The 25,581-nt window shown below is 39.3% G+C and overlaps 2 protein-coding genes across 8 annotated transcripts; both read right to left on the bottom strand.

Moving 5' to 3' along the window:
* Nucleotides 1-5,813: 5,813 nt before the first annotated feature.
* LOC137105969 (gap junction delta-3 protein-like) lies at nucleotides 5,814-11,663 on the bottom strand. Of its 5 annotated transcripts, none has more exons than XM_067488859.1 (3): nucleotides 11,548-11,663; nucleotides 10,038-10,186; nucleotides 5,814-9,209 (listed from the first exon to the last, which is right to left on the bottom strand). In XM_067488859.1, exon 3 carries the CDS (start codon nucleotides 9,170-9,172, stop codon nucleotides 8,318-8,320), a length of 855 nt encoding a protein of 284 aa, XP_067344960.1. In that variant the 5' UTR covers nucleotides 9,173-9,209; nucleotides 10,038-10,186; nucleotides 11,548-11,663; the 3' UTR covers nucleotides 5,814-8,317. The 5 variants fall into 5 exon arrangements, with proteins under 5 accessions (XP_067344960.1, XP_067344961.1, XP_067344964.1 ...); XM_067488860.1 differs by lacking the exon at nucleotides 11,548-11,663 and adding an exon at nucleotides 10,932-11,210; XM_067488863.1 differs by lacking the exon at nucleotides 11,548-11,663 and adding an exon at nucleotides 11,031-11,210.
* Nucleotides 11,664-11,841: 178 nt separating this feature from the next.
* top2a (DNA topoisomerase II alpha) lies at nucleotides 11,842-23,639 on the bottom strand. 3 transcript variants are annotated; one of them, XM_067488802.1, is made up of 35 exons: nucleotides 23,480-23,639; nucleotides 22,482-22,628; nucleotides 22,242-22,332; nucleotides 22,073-22,136; nucleotides 21,812-21,957; nucleotides 21,598-21,695; nucleotides 21,301-21,513; nucleotides 20,859-21,032; nucleotides 20,385-20,486; nucleotides 20,110-20,247; nucleotides 19,875-20,013; nucleotides 19,617-19,774; nucleotides 19,260-19,385; nucleotides 18,870-18,980; nucleotides 18,405-18,510; nucleotides 18,155-18,264; nucleotides 17,937-18,029; nucleotides 17,737-17,851; nucleotides 17,530-17,651; nucleotides 16,953-17,101; nucleotides 16,589-16,820; nucleotides 16,378-16,512; nucleotides 16,015-16,215; nucleotides 15,690-15,885; nucleotides 15,451-15,542; nucleotides 15,218-15,361; nucleotides 14,997-15,080; nucleotides 14,681-14,887; nucleotides 14,415-14,526; nucleotides 13,766-13,933; nucleotides 13,235-13,412; nucleotides 13,096-13,151; nucleotides 12,881-13,000; nucleotides 12,483-12,703; nucleotides 11,842-12,338 (listed from the first exon to the last, which is right to left on the bottom strand). In XM_067488802.1, exons 1-35 carry the CDS (start codon nucleotides 23,495-23,497, stop codon nucleotides 12,189-12,191), a joined length of 4,716 nt encoding a protein of 1,571 aa, XP_067344903.1. In that variant the 5' UTR covers nucleotides 23,498-23,639; the 3' UTR covers nucleotides 11,842-12,188. The 3 variants fall into 3 exon arrangements, with proteins under 3 accessions (XP_067344903.1, XP_067344906.1, XP_067344905.1); XM_067488805.1 differs by having other exon boundaries at nucleotides 13,766-13,930; XM_067488804.1 differs by having other exon boundaries at nucleotides 15,218-15,358.
* Between the last annotated feature and the right edge of the window lie 1,942 nt (nucleotides 23,640-25,581).

The following is a 25,581-nucleotide window of genomic DNA, read 5'->3' as shown; positions in this document are numbered from 1 at the left end:
TCCACATCCACCAACAACAACCTGTAAAACAGGTCATTTCCAGTACATGTATATAATAATATTTTATTCTATTATGTATAGGAATTTTAGTTTTAAGTACTTTTACATTGCCACCATTAGTTTGGAATCATCTTTTTCCCAGAAATACAGCTTATCCACATAGTAAACTACAAGAGTATTTTTAATAATGAAAACAATGAATCGCCATGTTAATGGTAAATCTTTAATATAATTGTAGCTGTGTTTATATATGTATGTATACATGTACATATGCATTTACATGCATGTGGATATACAGTATATACACACATGTATTTGAACATATTTGCCCTATAGATACTGCAGTTTAGCCCTTATTTTTTGAGCTAGGATTAGAAAAAGAGTGGGAACTTAAGTTGTCTTTTTGTGCATTCTCTGCTATTCTCTGTTGGTAATAAGTACTAAAAAAAAAAACATTTGGAAACTGTGTTGCAGCAGCCCTCATGTCACATAAGGAGTAAAGCAGAAATGTCCTCGAGCAAGGCATTGAAAGCTGAAACACTTCAGTGGAGCTGCTTACTGGTCAAAAATTGGGCTCTTATTTAACATCACCCAGGCATAAAAAAGAGTAATGGTATAAATATGAAGCGAGGTGCTGAATGACAGGTCAACTTTCCCCAGATACCATAGCCGACAGCCTAAAGAAAGGTGTCTTGTTGTTCTTTGACATCAGGATCCAAAGCTGAGGAAATAGAGTGGTATTTAAATTTCTCCTTGTCCTATCAGCGTTAACTCGCCAGCTGTGAAGGAACAGAGGTCAGGGTTCAAACTGTGACAGCCGCAAATGTCAAATGACTTGTCCCCTACTGTGACTGTCACCTTGGTTTACTGTTAAGGAAGCCAACCAACCAGAAAAAAAGATACTGAAAAAGAGAGAGAAAGGTACAGTAAGTAGAGAAAAGAACCGTTAAGAACGTCGACAGTGAACAAATGTGTGGTTGCATACTGACATACTGCATATTTTGTCACATCTGATACCATGTCACTCACTGATGCATACTAGGATCCTATGTAATGCTGAAATGGGGGTGGGGTGGGGGTGGGGGGTGTTTCATGAAAAGGGGAATGGAGGGGGAGGGGAACATGGAGGGGTTATAATTCTGTCTCTGAGCAGAAGACTTGGAGTGATGGAAGTAGACAGCCAATGGGGTGTGAGTGCCGTGCGGTGGAGTGGCAAGTGAGTGGGGGTGAGGTGATGGTGGCAGTGGCGGGTGGAGTTGGTGTGTGTGATGGTGGGTGGGCGAGAGCGCGGTCGGTACTGGTATTTCTACCCTGTCACATCATATTAGTGTGCAGCCGAGCACGACCACTGAGCGCACCACTCTGGACAGCTTTGCACACACACACACACACACACACACACACACACACACAGGTTTATATTCACAAGGACACACAGTGCCCACACTTGAGCGATCACACACACACACGCACACACTGCAATCTCCCACGAGGACCACAAGGACATCCAAAACAAGTGAGCGCCAATGGAGGTTTGACAGATCTCCCAGCGTCTTTTCCATCCATCCACTCATTTATCCATCATTATATCACATCCCATCAGCCGTTTTATATTTTCTTTGTATTTCTCAAAAGAATATGCACAATGACTGGAAAGAATTACTTTAAATAGATAAAATGATTTCTGTCTATCACAAAACACTGTGTATTCTTGTTGGGAAAATATTGCAACCTGATGTTCTTGGCTCAGAGCTTTAGTAACACAGGCAATACCTTGTTTTGGAAAGAGGCTCTTTAAATCCAGATGTGCAAACTGCACAAAGCTACAAATGAACCATAACAATTTACTTTACCGCCAGCAAACACATTGCCGCACTGGGCGAACAGAGCAGCCAAGAAGCCTCATCCTCATCAAACAAAGCTATTGTGTCAGTGGGGGGAGAGCAGACCGCTCATCCACTTTCTGGTCACTATATGCAACATGGCTTTGTGGTCAGGAGCCCAAAAGCGTTTACATAATATTTTCCTGGAGAAAATAGGAGAATACAGGGGGAGGGATGCGACAGGAAGCGAGTTCAACAATTCACATTGTAAGCCTCACCCCCCCCAGGCAAGGAAGGCAGGAAGAAGAGAAGAAACCAGATGGAGGAAGAGATGACAGAAATGATTAGAGACATTAAGAGCATCTCAGTATTAATGCTTCATTCACACAGCAAACCCTGTGGCAAAAGAATGAGAGGGGGTTGTCAGTCGATACAGATGCATGAATGAGGAGACAGAGTGGTGAGGTGTGGTGTGCAGTGACCCGAAGCTCTCGATGCCATAAACTCCAGAGCCTTCGAGAGAGGGGAGAGTCATAAGCTGTTCTTTGCCAACGGCTCTGTGACGGGTCAGAGGTCAGCATATAAGCCAAGGTCACACAAAGAGGCACAGGATAGTGTCAGCAGTGCAGAGGCTCATCAAGGTCACAGTTACAAACGGGGGGCAGTCTCCTTCACAGGATTCTTACTGTACACCTCTATTATCTCTATAATGGGGACGTCTCTTCATAGCAGATATGTTTTGATCAGTTTACACCTCATTCATTCTAGTGAAACAAAAGTCTTTTTCAGCGAACAATGTGGTGTGATGATGGTGCTATGAGGTGAGAGTTTAACCTCAGCATACTCCAGGCAAAACGTGGTAAACGTGGTAACCACACCAAGAGAAGTGTCCACCACTTTGATTTAGACTGAGATATCACAAGAATTATTTGATGGGTGGGATGGGTATGACTTTTATGATCCCCTGAAATTTCTTTTATTTATATTTTCACTTGTTAATGTTGACATTTGGGGTTCGTTCAGGATTTCTCAGCACAGGTTTAGGGATTTAATCACTCAATATTGTTAAAATTCCCCGAAAAGATGAAACACCGGGCAACATTTTAAGATTAACAAACCACTTCATTATGAGACCAATGTGTTTGGGCTTGTGGCCTTTGTCAAGCTCAGTTTCCTCATTCATGCACTTTGTGTGTTAAGTTGTGCCAGAAGTTGCCGTTTTGCTTTGATAGCTACTGGATGTATTACCATGAAAAACATTGTCTTCATCACAGTGGTTTCTATGTACTTTTAAGATCCCTTAACTTTGCCTATAGAAATTCATCGTCAGATCATCTTTGTATTGGCAATTTTAGCAAGTTAGTGTGCTCCCCTTAGCAGTTAGCTCGGATCACAGCACAACTTTGAACGAGCATTTAAATGAATAAGGCCAAAACAACAGAACCCATTCATCCATTATCTTGACTGCTTAGCCTGTTCAGGGTCCACCCTGGACAGTTTGTCAGTCTATCTGAGGCCAACGCAGACGGAGAACCACTGACACTCACACTACCACCTACAAACAATTTAGAGTCGCCAATTAACCTAACAGGAAACCCACACAAGCAAAGGGAGAACATGCAAACTCCACGGGGACCTTCTAGTTGCCAGAAAACATTTGAACCACCTCTTAACGTACTAATGCTCCCCCGTTTAACTCAAATGAGACCTCAATAGTAGAATTATCACTTTCTAACAGTTTTAACTTAAAAGCTGAGAAATTATAACCTTGTAAAAGTAGAATTCATGGCAGATCTGCTGTATTGGATTGAATTAAATTGTACAGGTGGACTTAATGTTGTAGCCAGTGAATGTAGTTTCTTGCAGCTGTGGTATGAATTTCAGCTGTACAGTGTTAATGTTGTTCTGAGTTCAATTTAATCATAAAGCTTGGCCTTTCCATTTTGTTTCAGTGCTGAGCAAATTTCCCATCAAAACCCCTTTCTACTTTTCTCTTTTCCTCTGGTCTCTGTGAGCTTCCAAGAAAGAAACACAGTGTATGCATTATCATATCTGGGCGAGGGTGGGGGTGGTTGATGCTGCAACAAAATGTGTGTCATACAAAATGGAAACAGTTGCTAAATCCACTTACAATTAATTCCAAATCATTGGCTGCAAAACTAGCTTTTGCAAAAATTGAATTTAAAAAAGTGAATATATGTTATACACCAACAGATCAGTTAAATGGAAAATGTACTTTAAGCCAATATTTCCATTAAAATGTTATTTCAAAGATATTAGTCTGGAAACCAAAAACTTACCAAAAACTATACAAACGCAGATAAATACATCATGTACCTTGTGACAGGGGCTTATCGCTTTTGTAAATCACTATTTCACAAGACAGTTATTTTAGGGAAACTGCCGTGCAACTTGTTGAAAAATTACAGCACGTGTAAAAAATAAAAACATAATTTTTTCATATTGTCTTAAAATATCAGGAGCAGCTCAGCCATGTTTATCTTAGCTCACAGGAACTGGAATCAACATAATTGGGTCACAAGTTACTGAAAGTCTGGCCAGTAAACAAGCGGCTTGATTTGCTTAGTACTGGGCACTGTGCCGTAAATAAACCAAATCAGAGCAATGCAATAGAGGGAGCCATTAATACCATTTGTTTGGAGCAAAGCAAGTAAACTGTGTAAATGATGTTCCTAGAATTTCCCATAAAAAAAATAGCATCTTGTCTTGTTTTGTCCCGACAAGACAGTGGAATATGAGATGCTCAGAGACAGTGACAAGTGAAGAAGCTGTCAGTCAGCTGTAGGTGTGCACTGACAGAGCCTCTGTGAAGTGTAAAGGGGACACAGGTAGAGCACAGGGAGCCCCTGAAGTGTCTAATTCAAGGTGGAGGGAGAATGGAAGAGGCACACTGGTGAGGTGTGTGGGGTTTGGGGGGTTGGGGTTTGGGGGGTGGGGGGTGCAGAGAAAGATGTTATCACTTCCTTCCATCTCCTCCTCCGTGTTGGCGTGAAGGGAGTCGCTGAAAACAGATGACCTACATTTTCTTTGAGACAGACTGCAGCAGCGAGGCCTCCCCGGACTCAGGAAAGACAGAGTGAGGCACGAAGAGGCACAGAGAAAAGAAAGAGTCTGAGGAGAAGGTATAGAAAGAGGGGGAACAGACAGACTTCCAGTTTGACAAGGCAGACATGAAAAGGCAGAGACGCAGGCAGACAAAAGGAGACTGGGAAAGTTTTGACGGTAATCCTCTACGACTCGTCCTTCCTTCCCTCTCTGGTGGTTATAAAACACATCTAGAATTCTATTCTGCGCACATCAAAGAGCCTGCACAGCTTTGCAATCTGCATGTGTGATGCGTCCAGGGAACAGCAGGAGGGGCGTGTGGGTGTCTATACGTTTGTGTGTGTTTCTGGGAGGAACGAGTCAAAAATAAGCTCGTTTGGAGAGTATTTACATGACTTTGTGTTTAGATGAGCAACTTGGATTTGTGATTTCAGCTGAGTCTTCAAACGACATCAGATTTTCCTTCAGTAGCAACCGTTAAAGGTAGTTCAATTAGACTTGGAGCTTTTTTAAGGTGGAATTCCTTGAGTGAGAAATTATAATGCTTCCGACTTAATGGATTCAGTATACATGAATTAACAGCCCTGGTATCATGTGTCTTAAGAAAAAAATCTGCCCCTAAATAACTAGAAAGTGGATGTGGATGCTGTCATTGGAATAACGTGGCTGCAAAGGAAGTCATCTCACTGAAAATGAGAGTTTTACGGTTTAACCTGTTCTGGTGCTGCCACCTACTGCTCAGTCTCACCACATTTTACAACAGCAGATTGATTTTACTTCTTTTTGTTTTGGTACACATGTCAAAACTGCCAAATCAACATGCAGACAATGATCCGCTCACGGGATAAGAATAAAAATTATAAAATTAAACGAATGTTAAGCCTAAACAGAAGATGACTTGACTTTAAAAAAAAAAAAGACTAATCGTTTATCATTACTTTTATTAGATTTGTAAGCTGCATTTAATAGAACTGATCACAACATCCTGATTGAAAGGCTTGATTAGTCGGTAGAGCTGTCAGGTTTAGTCTTACACTGGTTTATATCCTACATAATAATACTTTTCAGAGCCTCTTTCAGATTTGTCTTAAACTCACATATCAACTTTTCAGAGCCACCAACATTATACAAACTTCTTTCTGTCATCCAACATGCTGCTGACAGCAAAAATGAATCAGGTCTCAGTTTTCTGTATTGGCTACTGGTTAGTTTCAGAACTGATTACAAATTTATGTACCTTGTCTATAAATTGTTAAACAGCCTCGTACAAAGACATCTCATCAGACTGTGATTACATTTCTTATTTGATGACAACAAAACATATTCATTTAATTAGCTAACCGTGTCAAATCTATTTAATTGTATAAATTTCTGCTCTGCAAATGCTTTTTTTAAACAGAATGTTCCAATAAATGAAGAAAAGCCGCTCAGGTTTGCAGTTTGATGTCTTTGATGAGAACGTGTGGGCTGCTCTGTTGAGTGTAAATATGGATCTCACACTCTGCAGCTGAACCACAACTGGAAAGGGAAACATCCAGATACAAATTAAAACAAAGCAAACAGAACTGCAGTTAAATAAGGCTAATATACTTAACTCTTTGCTGAAACCCAGCAAACAGGCAGCTTGATTTGCTTATATCTTAACACTGCTCTAAATTAACCAAATCAGTGGGCTGTTAATACTATACCCCTTAAGATGATGTCATCTGGAGAATTTTTTTTGATGATCTCATCCAATAGTTCAGTCACTGGTAGCTTCTCACACTATAGAGGCTGTTGTTAATCTGCTTCAGATTAGCCTTCAAGTTAGTCACATTCTCCTAATTTGAAACTTCCAAAAAATGTGTTTGTCATGGAGCTCTACACCAGAGTAGAATATCTGGTAAACGAGTCTGGGGTTCAAATTGCAAATCAAAGTGCAAATCTTCCCAGTAAAGGATTGGGAGGTGTAATAATGATGATGGACTCTTCACACTGATAATGAGAAGTCCACCATTCACACAGTCATTGGTTTTTGTTCTGCTGCTGCCACCTGCAGTTGAAACCAGTCTTTTCAGAGATGTCTGCGAGGAGGAGGTGCTGCTTTTCTTCAGCACTCTGTGTTTGCTGCTAAAACTGCTAAAGCTTAATAATTTCCTTATTAAACCAGGTTTTACATTCCGACAGACCATGTTAATTATTAGCAGGGTAGCAGTTAAGTACCATGTTATGTGGATTTTTACATAATCTAATGCATCAATCAGCATCTTATAGACCAAATATTAACATCTGCATGGGGTCCACTTTTATTTGCTTTTAGAAAATAAAAGTATTTTGACAAATACAATACGTAACATGCTTAGATGTCTGGAAAGCTTTATCTAGGACTATAAGGTTGAAATGCACATTTATATTTCTCGGAATATGTGCACTGGACTTTGAACATCACAGTTTTACATGAAACAACTGGATTCCAAACCAGGTGTGGTGTCACTAGCTCAGATTCAGGGCAAAGATGAACTAGCCTCTAACCCATCATCTGGTATCAAACACTATACACATATCAGTCTGTACAAGTAAAGTAACAGTACAAAGAATTCATTTGTGAGTCACGTGTGGTTTTAGCCTGTGTGAAACACAGTAAAACCTGAAAGTAAATTGAAATGTTCAACTTGCGAGATGAACAGAACAAATGTTCAGCAGTAGCAGGTTCTCACAACAGTGAATATGAAATATGCCACTGAGCTTGTTTCTGTCAAGCCGTTAGCCAAAGCATACTTTCAGTTTCCTAGAACACAAAGAGAAACATCCAAAGAGAAATGCAAGTCATCACGCAACCTATTTACAGTTCTTATTCAAAGTTAGACATGCCCTTTAAGCAGATCTACCTAAACCATGTGAGACATAATTCTGTGTTTTCATGTGAACATCAGCAGGAATAAACTTCAAGATGAAACATTAATGTCATAATAAGTTCTGAAGTTCATTTAGATTTTACTCATTCCTAAATGATCAACTGGGAAGCTAGGCGGCCCGTCCGGTTTCCACAGCAAAACCAGAAAGGCAGCGCGGGGGGTGTAACCTCTGAAACACTGTCTCTGCTCTTTAAGATATGATAAATAGATAAAATGTATTAAAAAAGCATTTTTTGTGTGTGTATCAATTATATCCATATCCATTCATCCTATATACAATTATATAAGCTACAAAATGGTGAAAACCCTTTTGGTTGGTGTTTGCAGTAAACAAAGGAAACTCATAAATACTTTAAGTAAATGGTAAGTAAGAATTGTCTGACCATTAATAAAGTAATCTGTTGCTATGTTTAAATAAATTAAATTACAAAACTGTCTCCCTGTTAAATTATCTGAAATCCTTAACCTGTTGGAAAATCAGCTTATTCACTTTGTTGCCATGGGCACTATGAGTGTGTTTGAACGGAGGTTCTCTCACACCATGAGTAAATTACTGCTCACATATCTGCCACTTCTGCGCTTGTAGCCAAAGCTGCAGACCTTCCTACTGGTGCTGCTCCTCAGTGATCCTCTCTTCAGCCTGGGACTGCTCGGCGCACTCCCTGACACCGGGTTTGCTTTCGGTTTCTTCTCCTCCTCCTCTGTCTCCTTTTGCTGGAGGTTGTGACAGTCCTGGCAGGCACAGACGCGCTTCTCACTTGAGCAAAACAACTTTATAGAGGTGTAAAAAAACTCCACACAGCTGGAAATCGCTGATATCACCCCTACGATGAAGTAGAAGCAGAGAAAGATTGTTTTCTCTGCAGGGCGGGAGGTGAAGCAGTCCACTGTGTAGGGGCAAGGAAAGCGGCTGCAGGGGTACTGGGCCTCCACCTTGAAGCCATACAGCCACCACTGGCCTGCTAGAAAGCCAATTTCTGCCACCATGCGGAATGCCACGTTGATGATGTAGTACTTCTTTAATTGGATCTCTTTTCTCTTCTCCTCTCTGACGTTTTGTTTGTAGTCCGAGCTGCCGCTGTTCTTTTTGCTGTGATGCATAGCATACACAACGAAAACCAGGGAAGGTGTAGCTATGAGGACTATATGAAACACCCAGAATCTGTACTGGGAGATGGGGAAGGCCATGTCGTAGCACACCTGTTTGCAGCCCGGCTGCAGGGTGTTGCAGATAAACTCCTCTTGCTCATCTTCGAATAAGTCACTGGCAACAGTTCCCAGGATCAGTATCCTGAACACAAGCATGAGCAAGAGCCAAAAACGGCCAAGCATTGATGAGTGGGACTGGAGGTTTTCAAAGAGTTGGCTAAGGAAGTTCCATTCACCCATGGTTGCAGTGTTGTCTCAGGTACAGCGTCTTTGAAACCTGGCCGAGGTGGCAGAAGTACACAAACTTCAGTACTCAAGTAAGAGTGCAAGTACTAAAAAACGTGCTCCACTCCAAATTCTTTACTTAAGTTTGAGACCCTGAGTACATAGTTTAAAATTGGTAACTTAAGTACTCTACTAACAAACTCTTTGCATCAACATAAGTTATTGATCAAAAAAAGTTTTTTCAAAAAATATATCAACACTATTATACTCTATGCTTTTAGTAACATATATATACAAGTCTAATCCTTATTTGTTGGATATGCATTTCATAAATAAGGATCAAACAAGTATTAAATTTTATTTGTGTACAGCATTCTGATTCACCAGTACCTGGGCCTAGATGCAGGTGTATTTATACTTCAATCCTTTAAACACATACAATTTTTTATTTATAATTGTATTTAATTTAAAAGCCACTGGGTGCACAAATGATGATTTAGGTGAGTTAGTTTACTTATACAATTAATTATTTTTTGTTTTATATTGTAATTAATTTAGTTGACTTTGAACAGATCTCTTTTCTTTGTGACATGAAAGTAAACTATTGTCAACAGAAGCCAAATTAAATCAAAGCCATGATTTAATAAAAAAAGCATTGTGGTTCGGGTTAAATTGAATAACCCTGGTGGGCACTTCTGGCCCAACATAAACTGGGGTCAGTGTGATATTTTTTTAACAAGCACTGACATCTGCCATGCTGAACTGAAATTTACAATTTTCCATCTTCCATCTGATTATAACTAAGGGTACAAGGAACATAACATGGGAATAAAAGTGTCTCAGTTCAATGCACTTTAATCTAACTTTTTGACTTCGTTACCTTCCACTACTGAACTGTGCAGTTTTTTCCACCTATGTTCAGAACAAATTCTGACTCTCTTCATGCAAATGTGTTGACTGATGTACAGGTGAAATTATGGTCCAGGGTTTAAGTGTTTGAAGTGGTGATAAGGTCCAAGTTCCAGTGATCTAATACAAACACACAAAATATTGTATCACCTTTAAAAACATCATTGCAGACATAATAAAATAACAAAACATTAATCTTCAATGAAGCTGTTAGGGACACGCCAAAAGCCGTTAAGCTTTGAACCTGTTTTGTTTGAATGGTTACAGTTTTTCTAACAATGACCTCAAGCATTGCATGTCTAAACGAATTTGGCAAATCATGCTCATCAATCAAAGTAATGCCGGCACACTCTGCCTTTGTCTTTGCAGAATTATCTGCTCCACATTCAGTCTCAATTCTCAGCAAACACTAACTCCTTCTCCTGAACTACTTTATCCACTTCTGGTTTCTTTAAAACACTTCTCCATGTTGCATTCACAACATTTTCAAGCAGGTTCCATTTCCATTCATGGCAAGGTGCAAGTTGTCATATTTATGAACGTTACATGTGACAACCTGCCACTAATTACAGAAGAATAATAAAAACAAAAAGTCTGATTTAAAAAAAAAAGAAGAACGTGGGAAACTTGTCCTCATCTCAGTGAGTGATTTAGATCAAAGTTAAACTGGATGTTGTCTGAGGAATATGAGCCTAATAATATTTCGTTTTTTCTAGTTCTGCAGAAATAAACTGTGTGACACATGTGAACTGTCCCTTAAGAGAAAACAGCTGACTTCCACACTTAAATGATAAAAACACAGTTAGTATACTGTAAGTTTAGTTGCTATTAAAAGAACAATTTAGCTTTTCCAAATACTGGCAACCTTTTGAACAGCTTTTAACACACGTAGACGACGAACACCAGCTGCTGGAGTCAATCTGAAACTAAACCGGTTCAACATTTTAAGCAGAGATATGCAAACCCTGCCTTCTGCCTCTGCCTTAAAACCTCCTGTTTCTGCTCTTCTTCTCTTCTCCCACTCAGACACGTCCTTCCATAGAGCAAAAAAAAGAATCAACTAAAAAATTGTATCCAGTCAAAGCGCAGTCCACACACACACAAACCCAGCACTTCACATGGCTCTGACTGAAGTTTGACAGGGGATTATAATTAGAAGGGCGGCAACAGATACGGAAATTCCTGTTAATCTGCAGCCATCAAGACTTCCAGAGGTGTTTACCCAAGCGAGCCGAACTCTTGATGAGCACTTCAAAGAGTTTTGTAATGGCAGGAAGGATCTGCCCTAAGCTCCGATAGTTTGGTTGCAAGGGATAACAGAACATGGAACTTGATGAAAGCTTCCTCTGATTAGTTTCATTCAAGTGATAATCAGCGGTGTTAAAACATCTTCAGTAATATAAAGCTTAAGTTTCCCAATTGTTTGGCTCAAAAAGCTCATTTGTCTACATTACATGACCTGGAGATAAAATGTTACTTACCCATGCAAAAGTTACCAGTGACACTAGTCTGTATTTTCTACTTGATGTTCTTCCCTCCACCAAACCAGTGATTGCAATACACCTGGGAACCTGACTTGCACAGACATAAATCTGTGGTATTTCATAAGATACTATGCACCACATTCGTACCTCATACTCCTCCCTCCTTTGGTCACAGCCATGATTTCCTCTGAAAACCTGACATGTACAGGCAAAATCAGAGACATCTAATGTGACAAAACCCTAAAGCAAAGTTTTTTTTCTGCTTACAATTCCAAAAAAACACAGCTCAAACTTATTCAAACAAGTTAACTTTATTTTTACTAAAGTATAAAATGAACAGCCATAAAAATATTTACAAGTCAAGACAGAACACATACAACACAGATACAAAAAGACACTTCAAAAACCCCAAGGTTAAAACTTATCGCGGACATAGTTATAATAAGGTCCAAAAGGATTCATCTTTTCTGTTACAGTGAATCTGATTTTTTTAGGATATACAAACTGCTGATTAAGCACCGATAAAAGCAAAGCCATATTAAATCACATGGCACAAATCACTTGTATTTAGCTTAATAAACAACGGGTCTTTAATACAAAATGTAAGAATAAATGAACAGGGACTTTGAGGCTAAAATTTAAAAATCTTCATCTGAGTCAGAGTCCAGGTTGTAGGTTACAGGTTTACGGGAACGTGAAGGCTTGTCCCGCTGTGCCACAGCTACAGGAGCTGCTGCTTCTTGGTCTGAAACCTGAAAGCTATCATCCTCATCCCACTTCTTGGTTTTCTACAAGAACAGAAAAAAAAAAACATTTAAGTGTTAATAGTAAATGTACAATAGATGGATAAATGAAAAAAATAAAAAATAAATAAAGGTCCTGAAGCTTCTCTAAAGACCTTTCTGAATCAAGAGCCCTGTGAAAATACAGACCTTGCTGCCAGCAGTTGTTTTGGCCTTCAGGCGTGACATGAGGTCGCCTGAGCTGCTGTCAGAGTCGTCGCTGACAGCCTGCTTTAGTTTCCGGACAGCCTTTGCCTTCTTAGCAGGAGGTTTAGCTTCACCTTCTGAGTCACTAGAGTCACATGAATTGATCTTCTTGGATGAAGGTTTGGGCTTTGAGAGAGCATCCAGAATAGATGGCTGCTTCACATCTAGGAGAAATAAACAAGGGGAAAATTAGGATAATGTGCAACAAATGGTTTTTAACTCCTGAAAAAGATTTAAAACAATAAAATAAAATTACATAAGAACAACATAAAAAAGTGCTGAGTCTGGGACATAAATCACACTGAGCTGCCCCCTTAGGCTAAACAGGCTCATCTAAATACCTGCAACCTTCTTCTTGGGTGCAACTGTTTTTTTCGAAGCAACAGTTTTCTTGGAAGCAGCCTCTTTGGTTTTACGTTTGACTGGAGGCTTAGATGATGGCATCGGATCATCCGACTGAGCTGACAAGTTCAACAAGGAAATAAATACAGTAAGCCTTGAACAATGTTGGACAAGATTTCGTAAACTTATACAACGCCCCTTGAAAAATACTTACAGCTTGACTTGTTTTTAGATTGTTTTACTGCTGACTTGGTCTTTGTCACTTTCTTACTGCAGAGAAATGACAAAAATTCAAATGAAGGTAAATAAAAGAAATGAAAAATTGTTCATGAAGTGGCTTGTCTCATACTCACATGGGTTCTGGAGCTTTGGGAGGAGGGGCTGGAGAGTCCACATCACTGTCCGCCATAGTACTAGGCTCTGGGGCAAAGCTGGTATCGTCATCACTGATGACAGCTTTTTGTTTTGGAGCAGTCTTCCCCCAGTCGTCAAATTCCTCTTCACTGTCAGACATACTGTACTTCACAGCAGCTTAAGAAATGGGTAACACAAAGGGTTTGATTCAGCAGTGCTGTTTTCTGAGTCTTCACATAACAAACAAGTAATCAAACTCCTGGCAAAAACATCCGTTAGAGCAGAACTGAGATAAGAGAGCTAATTAACTTCAGGAACTAGCTATCTCACTGCTTTAACTTAAAATACCAAATATCTATGGAGAGATTACATCTCGTCTCATGCTCTTGGTAAAAAAAAAAAATGCAGTTACAGCAGTGATCTGCCAAATGTGTGACCACTGAGCTGAAACTGAGTCTTTGCTGAAGAGGACAAAAGACAGCAGATACAACTCTCTTAACTATCAGTGATGATGTGGTGGTGGTGTTCACCTTTAGTTTTGCGTTCAGCCTGCTCTCTGGGAGCAGCAACCTCCTCCAATTCCATTTCCTCTACGTCGGACAGATCATCAGATTCATCGTCCGACCACGGATTCTTCTTTGGCTTCTTGGCAACAGGCTTGAACTGAAGAGTGGTTTGCTTACCAGCAGTGGATGCTGCTGCAGAAGAGTATGAAACTTCATTATGAACAGCCAAGCAACACTTGCAATCTGTTTTGTTTCCTTCTATGAACTGTCCATGTATTTTTTTCCCATAATTAATTAAAATGAATATTTTTGAAGCACCAGGTAGAAGAGGCTTAGAAACAACTTATTACTTGTAAAGACTTGCTATTATGTTGTTGACTACTCTTGGTTATGAAATTTATAGACTGAATATAAATTTGAGTTTTAAATATACTGACAAAGAATTAAACATTTACTCATGATGCATTTTCACATTGCTGCCAATAGAAAGTACTAACAAGCAACAACAGAAAAAGACATTAACACAGAAACAAGAGTCTGTAATAAGGCATAATGCACATGCTAAGTGTGCTCTTCTGTACTATGGACTGAACTGAAAGTATTGGCAAGTAATTGAATATTTTCAGCCATTAGTTTGGCTAAAGTAGTTGTAGCATTGTGAAGTCTACCTCACCTTTTTCCTTTGTCTGGGTTTTAGTTTTTTTGGTCAGCCGTGCAGCCAAGCCAAGCTCCTCACTTGGCTCTGCATCTTCTCCAAACTCCATCTTCACTACTACATTTTCACCCTACAGTTACAGAAATACAGTCAAGCAAAATGTTAATTTTATTTTGTGCTTTACCAAAACATTCGTAACAGCAAGAAGTTTTGCTGCTAGTAGTTTAAAAGGGACACTAAGATAATGTATGTGTAATGTGATTTAGAGACAAATGAAAAGACACCTTGATTTTCTTGCCCCTCTTCCCTTCTCCTTTCTTAAGATCAGCCTTCCTGTTAGCTTCAGCTTTCATGGTGCTGGTAACACGTGGGACAACACGGCGACCCTGAGGAGTGGGCAGAGTCTCCTGCTTCACCTTCACCACTTTGCTTTTTCCAGTCCCCTTTACAGCAGGGGCGGTGGCATTCTCCTTTTCTTTTGCCTCAATGCGCTGTCAAAAAAATAAATAAAAAAGATAAAGATGAATGAGAAAATGCCAACTCAAAATGTAAGTGCAGTAATGGCTGAAGAGGAAAAACAAGTGTGCAAAGAGCTAACACCTCTAGTTCCTCAGAAAAAGCAGCAAGGTCCTCCCTCCACAAGTCTGCCGGATTCTTCTTCTTAAGGGTATTCAGCTCAGTCAACTAATATTAAAGTAGGGTTAAATATAGATCACATTTTCACATAATAAAAAACAAAAACAACAGCAACCCAAAAATAATAATATAATAATATGAAGGATTGTTTTTCAGTGAAATTGCAATGCAGCTGAATATCACACCTTAGCATCCCTCTGTTTGCACAGCTCCTCTTTTTTCTCTTTGGTCAAGAACCACATGGGCATGCTTAGCAGGTAGTTGTAGTCTGGCCCGCTGGTGTCTTCCTTTTCTGCTCCTTCTTCTTCATCTTCCTCCTCCATCTCCTCCTCATTTTAAGAGCATGACCACAATTAGAGACGGGTAATGGCTGGTTATTTTGCATTCCTCATAATGTATGAATGAATATATATCCTACTTTCTCTTGGGCCTGTTTCCAAGCCTTGACTGGGTCAGAGTCATAGCCCATCTCCTGCAGCATGCGAATCAGTTCCTTCTTTGGCTTGTTCTCTACAAGTAGATGAAACAGCATTCTAGTCTTCGCATACAAGTGTAAATGACAATTTAAATTGTTATTGCTATACAGCTTCAGAAAACATTAGAATTATCTTCCTTTTATAATAGTGTGCATGTTAAGCAAAACAAAAACCTACTAACCAATGACCAAAGTGCCCTGGATTTTCTCCAGGATGAAGCGAGCCTGGTTGGTAAGCTTAGCACTCTCTGCCCCCAGCATGCCAGCCAACCAGTCTTTTCTCAGCACATAGTAGTTCATCCTCAACTCAAAGAAGTCCTTGAGAATATCCTGCACAGACTCATACTTTTTCAGGCTGCCCACATGGTCAAAAAGAACCTAAACAACAAACACACACACACACAAGCACACACAGGAAAATGAGGGGAGAAACAACAAAAATATGATACTGTACAAGAACAGGTTAAGCTTTTCAAAGATGCATAGGAGATGTGCAGCAGCCTTTACCATAGAATTACAGGTGAGGGGGCTCTGCAGTTTAAAGACTTTATGGAGGCCAGCAGCTTCTGCCTCAATAAGCTTCTCTGGTGTCATCTTGACCACAAAGCGCACAGTGGTGTCAGTGTGGTAGTCCTTGTAGTCTGTGATTAGAGGAGGAACTTTCTCTGTGCCATTCAACATAGGTTCCAGCACGTTCTCCTTGAAGGCCTAGGCCACAGATTGTAACGTGAAATGACAAGTATCCATTACTTCAAAATTCTTAAAATGAATAAAAATGTATTCACTTCATTGTCATTACACACATCCTTACCACATATGTTGGAGTTTTCTGAATACACCCCTAAAGCAAGGACAAAGCTACACACTAACCTGTGTCCAGGTTTTCACAGGCAACTCGGAGATCTCAATGGTGGTGGAATCAATGATGGCCACCTCTCCACTGTTCATGTACTGATTGTCCATCACCTGCTCAATTGTGCCCCTAAAGCCTTTGTAGTTTGGAAGCTATTGGGGGAAAAAAAAGACTTCTGTATACCAGTCAGGGCAAGATAGAATTCCCACAACCATTTCCCATCCTCACCATGGGCAGAGGTTCCTCGCCGTTGAGCATACGGTGGATATTGGTGATGATCTCTCGTATGTCAAAGTTGGGGATCTTGCTGGCCCAGCCTGTGCCAATACCTTCAGAACCGTTCACCAGCACAGTGGGGATTATGGGCATATACCACTCTGGCTCTACACGCTGGTTGTCATCATAGTTGTACTTGAGCAGATTGTCATCCACAGGTGGAAAAAGCAGGCGGGCCAGAGGGCTGGTAGGGCAGAAAGTTGGAAGAATTTTTGAGTCAGTAATCCACTAGGTAAACCATGAAATTTCCTCCAACACATTCTTGACCTCAAATGTGACTTCAGACACATCTGTAGTTTGTAAAAAGGCTGCTGACCTGAGCATGGTGAAAATGTATCGAGGGCTGGCCGAGTCTTTGCCACCGTGCAACCTCGTTCCAAACTGACCTAGAGGCTGCAACAGATTCAAGTTGTTGCTTCCCACAAAGTTCTGGGCCAAACCAACAATGGTCATCATCAGAGACACCTGAAAAATAATTAGGTGAGGAGATGAACCTAACAGTACGACAAAAAGGCTACAAATAGCTAGAACTGCTCACCAGGAACAGCTGGTACAGTTCATAAAACGGTGCATAAAAAGAAAATGTGCATTTACTTGTATTCAATTTTATTTTCAATTTTCCAGATGCATAGATCCCGGCAAGTTTATACATTTGGCCAGGTTGCGGAATCGATGGGAAACCACCTCCAATGTGCAACACCCCCCAAAGAAAATCCAACAAACAAAAAAAGCTGTTTTTTTTCCCTCTCCAAAGCATAAATGTACCAATTTGCAGCAGTCTAATAACAAAACCAAACTATTTTAAACACAACACTGAACAGACTAACAAATGGAAACTTCCAAACAAGATAACAACATAAACATTAGTTTCAAACTCATTCGAGCCATCTCACCTCTCCATGGTGGTAGGCTGACATCTCAGCCACCGATCCAGCCAACTGGGCCACTTTTACTTCCCGTTTGTCATTTCGCTTAAAGCAGCAGAACAGCACTTTCCTCTGGCCAGGCTTTAGACCTGCCAAATACATTAGCATACATAAACCAGTCTTTCATGTACTACTTACAAGTACACTTAAGATCATCATTATCATTTTACGCACCATCCACCAGGCAGGGAATCGACCGCTCATTGTCGGAGTTGGAGAAAAGAACCAGCTCCTTGTTGACAAAGTCGTTGTAGGAGAGAGACTTGGTGGACTGACCATACAGGTAATCCTGTAAAGAAAAAAGCAAAAACAATAAAACTTAATAAAGAACATTTCTTAAATATCATACAATGCTCACACAGTTAGTGCGTTACTTCAGGCAGGTTATGTTCTCGGCGCTGGCGCCTGTTGTTCATGAAGTTGGTCAGCCACTCTTTCCGCTCCTCCACTTTCTTTTTGCTAAAGGCCTGAAAACAAAAAGATGTCAGAATCACATATTTACACTCCAACTGCTAATTATATTCTAGCCACAGCATTTAAATTGCACTGGCTTAGAAATATGCCAGAAAGATGTGTAACAATAGCAGCTTACAAGGGTAATAGCTTCATCATCTTCAGGTCCAGAATATTTGAATGGGATACGGTGTCTCTGCATATCAGAGAAGTATTCCTTCGCTTCCTGCGATGTGCTAGTTCCCAAACCTGTATGAACAAAGGCAAAGAACAAAGACAGACTGTTCGATAAAGGATTAGAACACACAAGACTAGAACCATCACATTAGCCTAGTTTGAATGATGGCTTACTTGTCTGTTTCACTACCACACAGGGGTTTGTAACAAACCTTTGTAGTATTTGATTTTCCAAGATTTGTAATTGGACTGGCTCTCCTTCCATGCATTGAATTCAGGGATACTGTAGAAAGACAGCTGAGTTTTCTTGAAAGATGCCTAAAGAGGGCGGGTGAAGACATTCACAAACAATAGATGTTTTCTCATTTTACATGTTCACAATAAAAATGTACCTAAAGGACCACGTTAATTCAGTTTTCTAGAGCCCCATGCTTTTGTCACTAGATGGCAGTGTAATTAAAAAAAATGTAAGCAAACAACATTTAGAGTTACCATCAGGGTTGGAAATCAGCTTTCATTCAGTTATCTAGTAAACCTCTATACCAACAGTCAATTATTATTTTTTTTAAAGGCAGATAAAGAAATTAGAGCAGAAGCATAGAAGCAAACTGTGTAACTGGAGTGATCAGCAGACAACCTTTCATTACAACCAAAACACATATCACATCCTTATATACCTTGATAATGGGGGTGATGAACTCCTCTAAAAAGTTGTGACGCAACAGTGACGGCCAATTATGATGGATGAAGTTAATCAGCAAGCCTTTAATGTGGGAGCCATCTTGATCCTGTAACAGTTAATGGGATAAAGAAATAGTCATTAATGTAGAGTAATAGTTAAAGAAGAAAAGCACAAGAATAAATGTTACTGAAGCTGCTATAGAAATACTGAAATACTGTTAACTTTAAAAATACTGACTTTTAAAGAGTCCAATTATAATTTTCTATAAAAATGTAACAAAAGTTGTTTTAAATAATCAGAAATTAGTTACAATAAAAGCCAAACTAAAGCAGACATGTCCCAATTACGATTGGGCTACAGATCCCCACCATCACTGAACACGCACCTGATCTGTCATGATCATGATCTTGCCATATCGTAGACTTTTGAGGGACTCTGGATCGCTGTAGTTCTTTTTGTACTGAAGACCAAGGATCTTAATGATGTTGTTTATCTCAGCATTTTCCATAATCTGACAGAAAAGTGTAAACAATTTTTCACTCATTACAAAAGTATGGTTATACAGTCATAAACACATAATATAGAAATATTTAATTCTACCTTATCTCAGTACTTAATTTAAATGACAATTCTAACTGTTTACTGTGACCTTATTGTTATGACTTTTTATGAACATATATAAAGAAGGAAAAACAAGCAGGTGCCACCTGGTAACTAACAGCAAAATGTTGTTGGGCCAAACCTGTTTGTGTGAGGCTTCCCGGACATTGAGCATTTTTCCTCTGAGAGGGAAGATGCCATAGCGATCCCTGCCGACCACTCCCAGCCCAGACACAGCCAAAGTCTTGGCTGAGTCTCCCTCAGTAAGGATCAGTGTGCAGCCAATTGAATTCTTTCCCCCTGCCAGAAAACACTGTTATCACAGGCCTCTGGCTACGCGTGCATGTTTTGATAATACCAGAATGGATAAAAAAGAAAAAGAAAGCCTGGTGTTTAGTACCTGCATCGTTGGCATCATCCAGTTTGGGTACCCCTTTAATTTTTGTGTGCTTAACAGCTGAGCATTTCTTGTTGAGCTGTGTCTGAGCTTTGAACTTCACCCAGTTCATGATACTTTCCACAATCCCACAAGATGTGGCCTTTGGACAAGAAGAACACAAATTAAAGTGATACAGTGAAATCTAAACAATTACACTTCTACAAATGCAATGGCATAGTTTTGTTTGTGCAATTACCTGTTTAATGAACTTCTCACTCAGAGGACAAGTAGACCCAAAGCTCTTCTGCTGCAATGTCATGTTCTCCTTGGTCTGAGAGTCAAAGGTGGGGTTCTCAACCAGACAATTGACAAACAGCCACATGTGGTTCTTCACCTGGGTGGAGAAGGAGTGGGGAATACTCAGTTACATTTGGCTAAGAGAATATTTGGAACAATATATTTTAGACAATTAGTATTCAGAAATGTATCACAAATCATTGTGACAAAGTTTTATTAATAAAGTTTGAGTACCTGGAAAGGCTTGACAGCCACTCCAGCTTTGTTCTTCTTCTTCACAACTTCGATAAGCTTCCCAACTACTTGATCGGCCACATAATCAACATGTCTCCCACCCTGGGTTCAAGAGAACAAATGTAAGATCTCATTTACAGAAAAAATAAATAAAAAAGTACATCTTAATATAAGTGAGACAAAGTGCTCGGGAAAGCAGCCAAAGTTGTACTTTGCTGGCAAAAGAACCTGGCTGACTACCTTTAGTCAGCCTTTAAATGCCTGCATGGCTGCTCTAAGATGTAAATTTAGACATGCCTGACAAAACAGGATAAAGTTAAACTAGGCCCTCTGTATTCCAAGAGACCACTTCAAAAAATTAAGTTATTGGTTTGGCAAGGACGTCACAATGCACAGCCATTTATCAGTCACTCAGCTATAAACACAGACAAACACTATATGAATAATTGAGGACCTTATACACGGAGATATTACCTTGGTGGTGGCAATACTGTTGACAAAGCTGACTTGCTGGAAACCTTTCTCGCTCATGGTGAGGCAGACCTCCCAGCGCTCGTTTACAGTCTCATGGACCACTGTGAGTGGCTCGCCAAGCTCACCCACCTTGTCCTTTAGATACATGTCCACATAGTTACGGAAACCTGTAACCTGGAAAACAAGAGCAGTTCTTACTTTTAATAATTTAACCATTACAGTGTTTGCAATAATAACACAATTTCTTCCAGTTTCTAACTAACTTAACTTTCTTAGCCAATAGAAAAATAGACTGTAAACCACCTTAAACATTTAGAATTTCAGGAACATAATGATGTTTAAAATAACAAAATTCCTCTCTGACTTAGTAAGAAGTTACTGATAATTATGCAGTGAAGGAAGTGAGAAAAAGAAAAGCATGCAAAGCAGCATGGTAACATACTGGCAGCTTCTTGCCATTGAGGAACACACGAACACCCTTGGTGGATCCAGCGATGTCATAGGCCCTCCTGGTCATCAGAGCCACTGTATCTTTGTCCAAGATGCTCATTTTAAACTTGGGCAGATCTGGCCTAAACGTGATGCAAGTGTATTCCTCGCCATCAAAAGGTTTGATGCTGGGATCACCTGTCCTGCCCATGTTGTCATACCAAGTCTGTGGAAAGCATGGACATACTGTAAAATCACTCAGTTCCCTTGCAGGTTACAATGGGTAGAAAAATTACAAATATCTTCCTACCTGCTTGAATGTCTTTCTTGATTCTTTACAAGCAGTTTCTACAGTAAACTTTGTGCTAAAGATGTTGCAAAGCTTAGCACCATATCCATTACGTCCACCTGAAGAACAAGCATTTTTAAAAAGATATGAGTTCCGTTGCTAAAAAAAAAAAACAAAGGGGGGGAGACCGATATATACAATTGGGTAGCATGCATTTCCATAACTGCAGTCTCACCAGTGACTTTCTTCTCGTCATCATCATAGTTGCTAGAGGTGAGGAGCTGCCCAAAGATGAGAGCAGGCACAAAGACTTTCTCCACCTTGTGCTCCACCACAGGAATTCCCTTTCCATTATTCCACACACTGATGGTGTTGTTTTCACTAAAAAGAAAGATTTACACAATCCATCATGTGCTTCTGTGACAGAGAGCAACAGAGCTGGATATTACTGGGACTATTTAAGGTTGTGGTATTATAAATACTACATATAACTCACACATCAATGTTGACCTTGATGCAGGACATGCTCTTGTCCCTCTGCTTATTGTCAGCTGCATTTACTGTGGAAATTATAAAACATTGTTTCATTATTGTTTATTATAATGGGCAAAATCGTGTCTGGATACATTATAGACCATCTGCAATTATAAAAGCTGTCTACTCACCAAGGATCTCGTCAAAAATCTTGTAAAGCCCAGGTACAAACATCACATCACGGCAGTTCAGTCCAACATCTTCATCATACACCCACATTTGCTAAGAGAGAAATCTTCTAGTGACTACAACAATTTTGCATGAATTTGAATTTTTAAAAAATTAACAATTTTCCTTTACACGAGGACAAAAAAATAAAAGATCAGTTACAGAAGCCATACATTTAAATGATCTACTGTGTGATTTCTTACTTGGGTGACAGGCTCTACAGAACCAATGTAGGAGTCCGGTCGGAGCAAAATGTGCTCCAACTGCGTCTTTTTCTGATAGATCCTCTCCACCGAAAGCCGCTTTGCATCTTTCTTTGTCTTCTCCACCGGCTTGTTTTCAAAGAATGCCTGTTGGGAATGGCACATGGTTATCTTCTATGTGAATTGTCTTTCATTACAGTCAGAACTGCAACGGAGATTACGTTACAGGTAGCCACCGTGCAATAACCAGTCATTTTAATGCAGATAAACAAAACCTCACGACATTTGGATGAAAAAACAAGAACAAAAATAAAACACACAATCTCCGCTGTCAACAACACAAGGCTGATCCCATAAGGCAGCTCGTCGTCTCATCCTTGTGAGGTCACGTTCCTACCGGTTTTGAAATTTTAAATTTGCTGGCCAAACACTATCCGAATGTTTTAAGTTTAAATACATGTGATTAGAAATGATAATGCCACATTTTGAGTGATGAGAAATCCAGCGGTTTTACTAAATGACATTATTAAGGTGAAATAAGGTTAAGTTAACGTTAAACCCAACGAGATAGGAAACGTTACTTAACTAATGACGTTATACTAAGGACGCACAAATTTTGATGGGGAAAGTTTTGGACCATACACAAACGGTCTTTTATAAACCATTGGTCTTCATATGAGTCGCAGTTTTCCGTGTGTGGGAAGACTCAAGCTAACTCTTAGAAGAAATCCATGATGAAGTGACATTAACATAATTATTGTCTTCTTGGCCAGTGCATTTTGCTTTGTACATTGCTGTGGTTCAACATCACATAACCAATGCGTTAAAGATTGTTAACGAGGCTGTGTTAATGTTCTAACCACACGATGGTAGCTAGCTTAGCCTAACTTTAACCGTTGAAAAGTATCTATATAGCGAACACGACAGCGTTAGCAAATGTTAGCTAGATTTGTTTTACATCAAGTTAGCGTGAAATACCGATGGGACAGTAAAATTACCTTCAGTGGGTCAGCCATTCTTATATTTGCTGCTAATCTCCGGTGTTTGCAGTAACAAATACTATCGGACTCCTAATTACAACTGCTACCTGACAACACTAATACGTTTTGTGGGTGAATTCCCAACTTCGAAAATTCAAATCTTAGAGGAAGCCACTCGCGCCAGTTATGTTGACCAATTAAATGAAGGGCCTCATGACGTTTCCCTCCAATGAGAAACATAATACGGTCTATTTTTTTCAACCAATCACCGACGATAGCAGAGGCAAGAGCCCGCCCATATTGCGTCTCCCCACAAATCAGTATCTCTAAATGAAAAGTTCCCACAAAATGAAAAGTAGGAAAAAGCATTTGGTTATTGATCATAGCAACTGTTAATTCTTATCTGGCTCTAATTAGCCAAAGCGGATATAAACATTTTGTGCGGCTTGTTTTAATTTACTATATGAATTAATTGCTCAAATGAAGATTATGATTAAAAATTAATAATAAATGAAGTTGTGTACCCTATTTTACATTCAGGTTAGGCGTCATCAAATTACAATGCAGACTACGCCTCATATAATTTTCTATTATAAAATGTATTGATTTTTTTAACCACAAATACAGAATTTGTTTTTGATAATATTATATTATTATATTTTTGTGGCCATTGTCTTTGTACAGTCTTATGACTGTTGATAGGTATCCAAACCATTCAATTAATTTTGCCTTTACAAATGTATAAAAAATACCTTCCAGCACTTCAAAGTAATGTTCTCTGTGTTATCTGTGAGTGTTCAGTTTTGCTTAATTTATCAATACTCATTTCTTCCATTTCTCTCTCTCATAATATCCAATCTCTCTGTTACACATGCATATACACTGTAGAAAAGCTACTTAAAAACTATTTAGCAGTTAATGAGTGTGTCTGCCCAGGAGTGGACCATTGGAGTTTCATGATAGACCTCAATCCAAGTGTTTTTTTTTTTGTGTGTGTGTATTAGCTTTGCACCACTGTGTGTAAGTGGGTTCAGTAGATGTACAGATTTTTTTTTTAGAAAGGCATTGAAGAAAGTACTTAAGAGAAGACAGACAGTTTTATTCAATACCAACATAATAAATACTAACTCTGGCTTTTACATTTCTGTGAATGTCAAAGAGTAGCCTGTTTAATCTAACCAATCTACCTTTCCTGTCTGTCTTCCATTGCTATGTTGCCCACTCACCTGAGCTTTGCATGATAATAATAGGGGTGAGAAGCTTGAACGTATGGTCCATCACATGTAGTATGTACACAAATACAAACGAAACTAGCCACATGAATGAAGGTGTAAACGCACATTACAGTTTGATTCAATTTATAGCAGTGATTTATCTCATAAAAAGTATATAAACACTTTGTCAGTCACCCTTAAACATTACACAACAGGTTATGTCTCCTTAAAAATAGTAAATGTTCATTTTTCTGTACCTGACAAATAGACAAATTAGGCTAAAAAGGCTGTTCTTTTCTAACATAGTAAAGGAAGTTGGGAATTGAAAGAATGTATATCATAATATCAATCATTGTGATAACTGTTTATATTTTACACCACTCTAATAAAGGAAACAAAAAATGTTGTTGTAGAGGAAATATATATATTTGCTTTATTATTAAGCATTGGAATTCCACTTACTCACACACACCCATTCTATATAAAGCTACTGTACAGCTAAAAGACCATGGCAATAAGGCAGCTAGTCGGAATTTGTCCACCACAAAACCCACAAATTAACATGTTGGATCTCATTTGTTAAATATTTACAAGAATGTAAAAATGCTAAATTGAGAGTATGTGGCTGTTCAAGGATTATTATGCTGCTGATTACTGCCTGGCTGCTTCGTGATGAAAAAAAGACTTAAATAGTCATACATATAATTGTCCATAAGAACAAAATAAGTGGATTTTACACTTCATTTTTCTTTTATATTTATTCAACATAGGCCTGTTATATTGTTTGTTCAGAGCCGGCCTATCTCTCCTGCCTGTCGTTTCGTATTTCTTAAAACGGAAAATGTTTCTCTAACTCCTGGCAGTAAAATAAACACAGTGTTAGTATATAACAAGAAGATGTGACAC

This window comes from Channa argus, chromosome 20, assembly GCF_033026475.1.
Source record: "Channa argus isolate prfri chromosome 20, Channa argus male v1.0, whole genome shotgun sequence".
Classification (NCBI taxonomy): Eukaryota; Metazoa; Chordata; class Actinopteri; order Anabantiformes; family Channidae; genus Channa; species Channa argus.
This window is presented reverse-complemented; position numbering and strand designations above follow the sequence as displayed.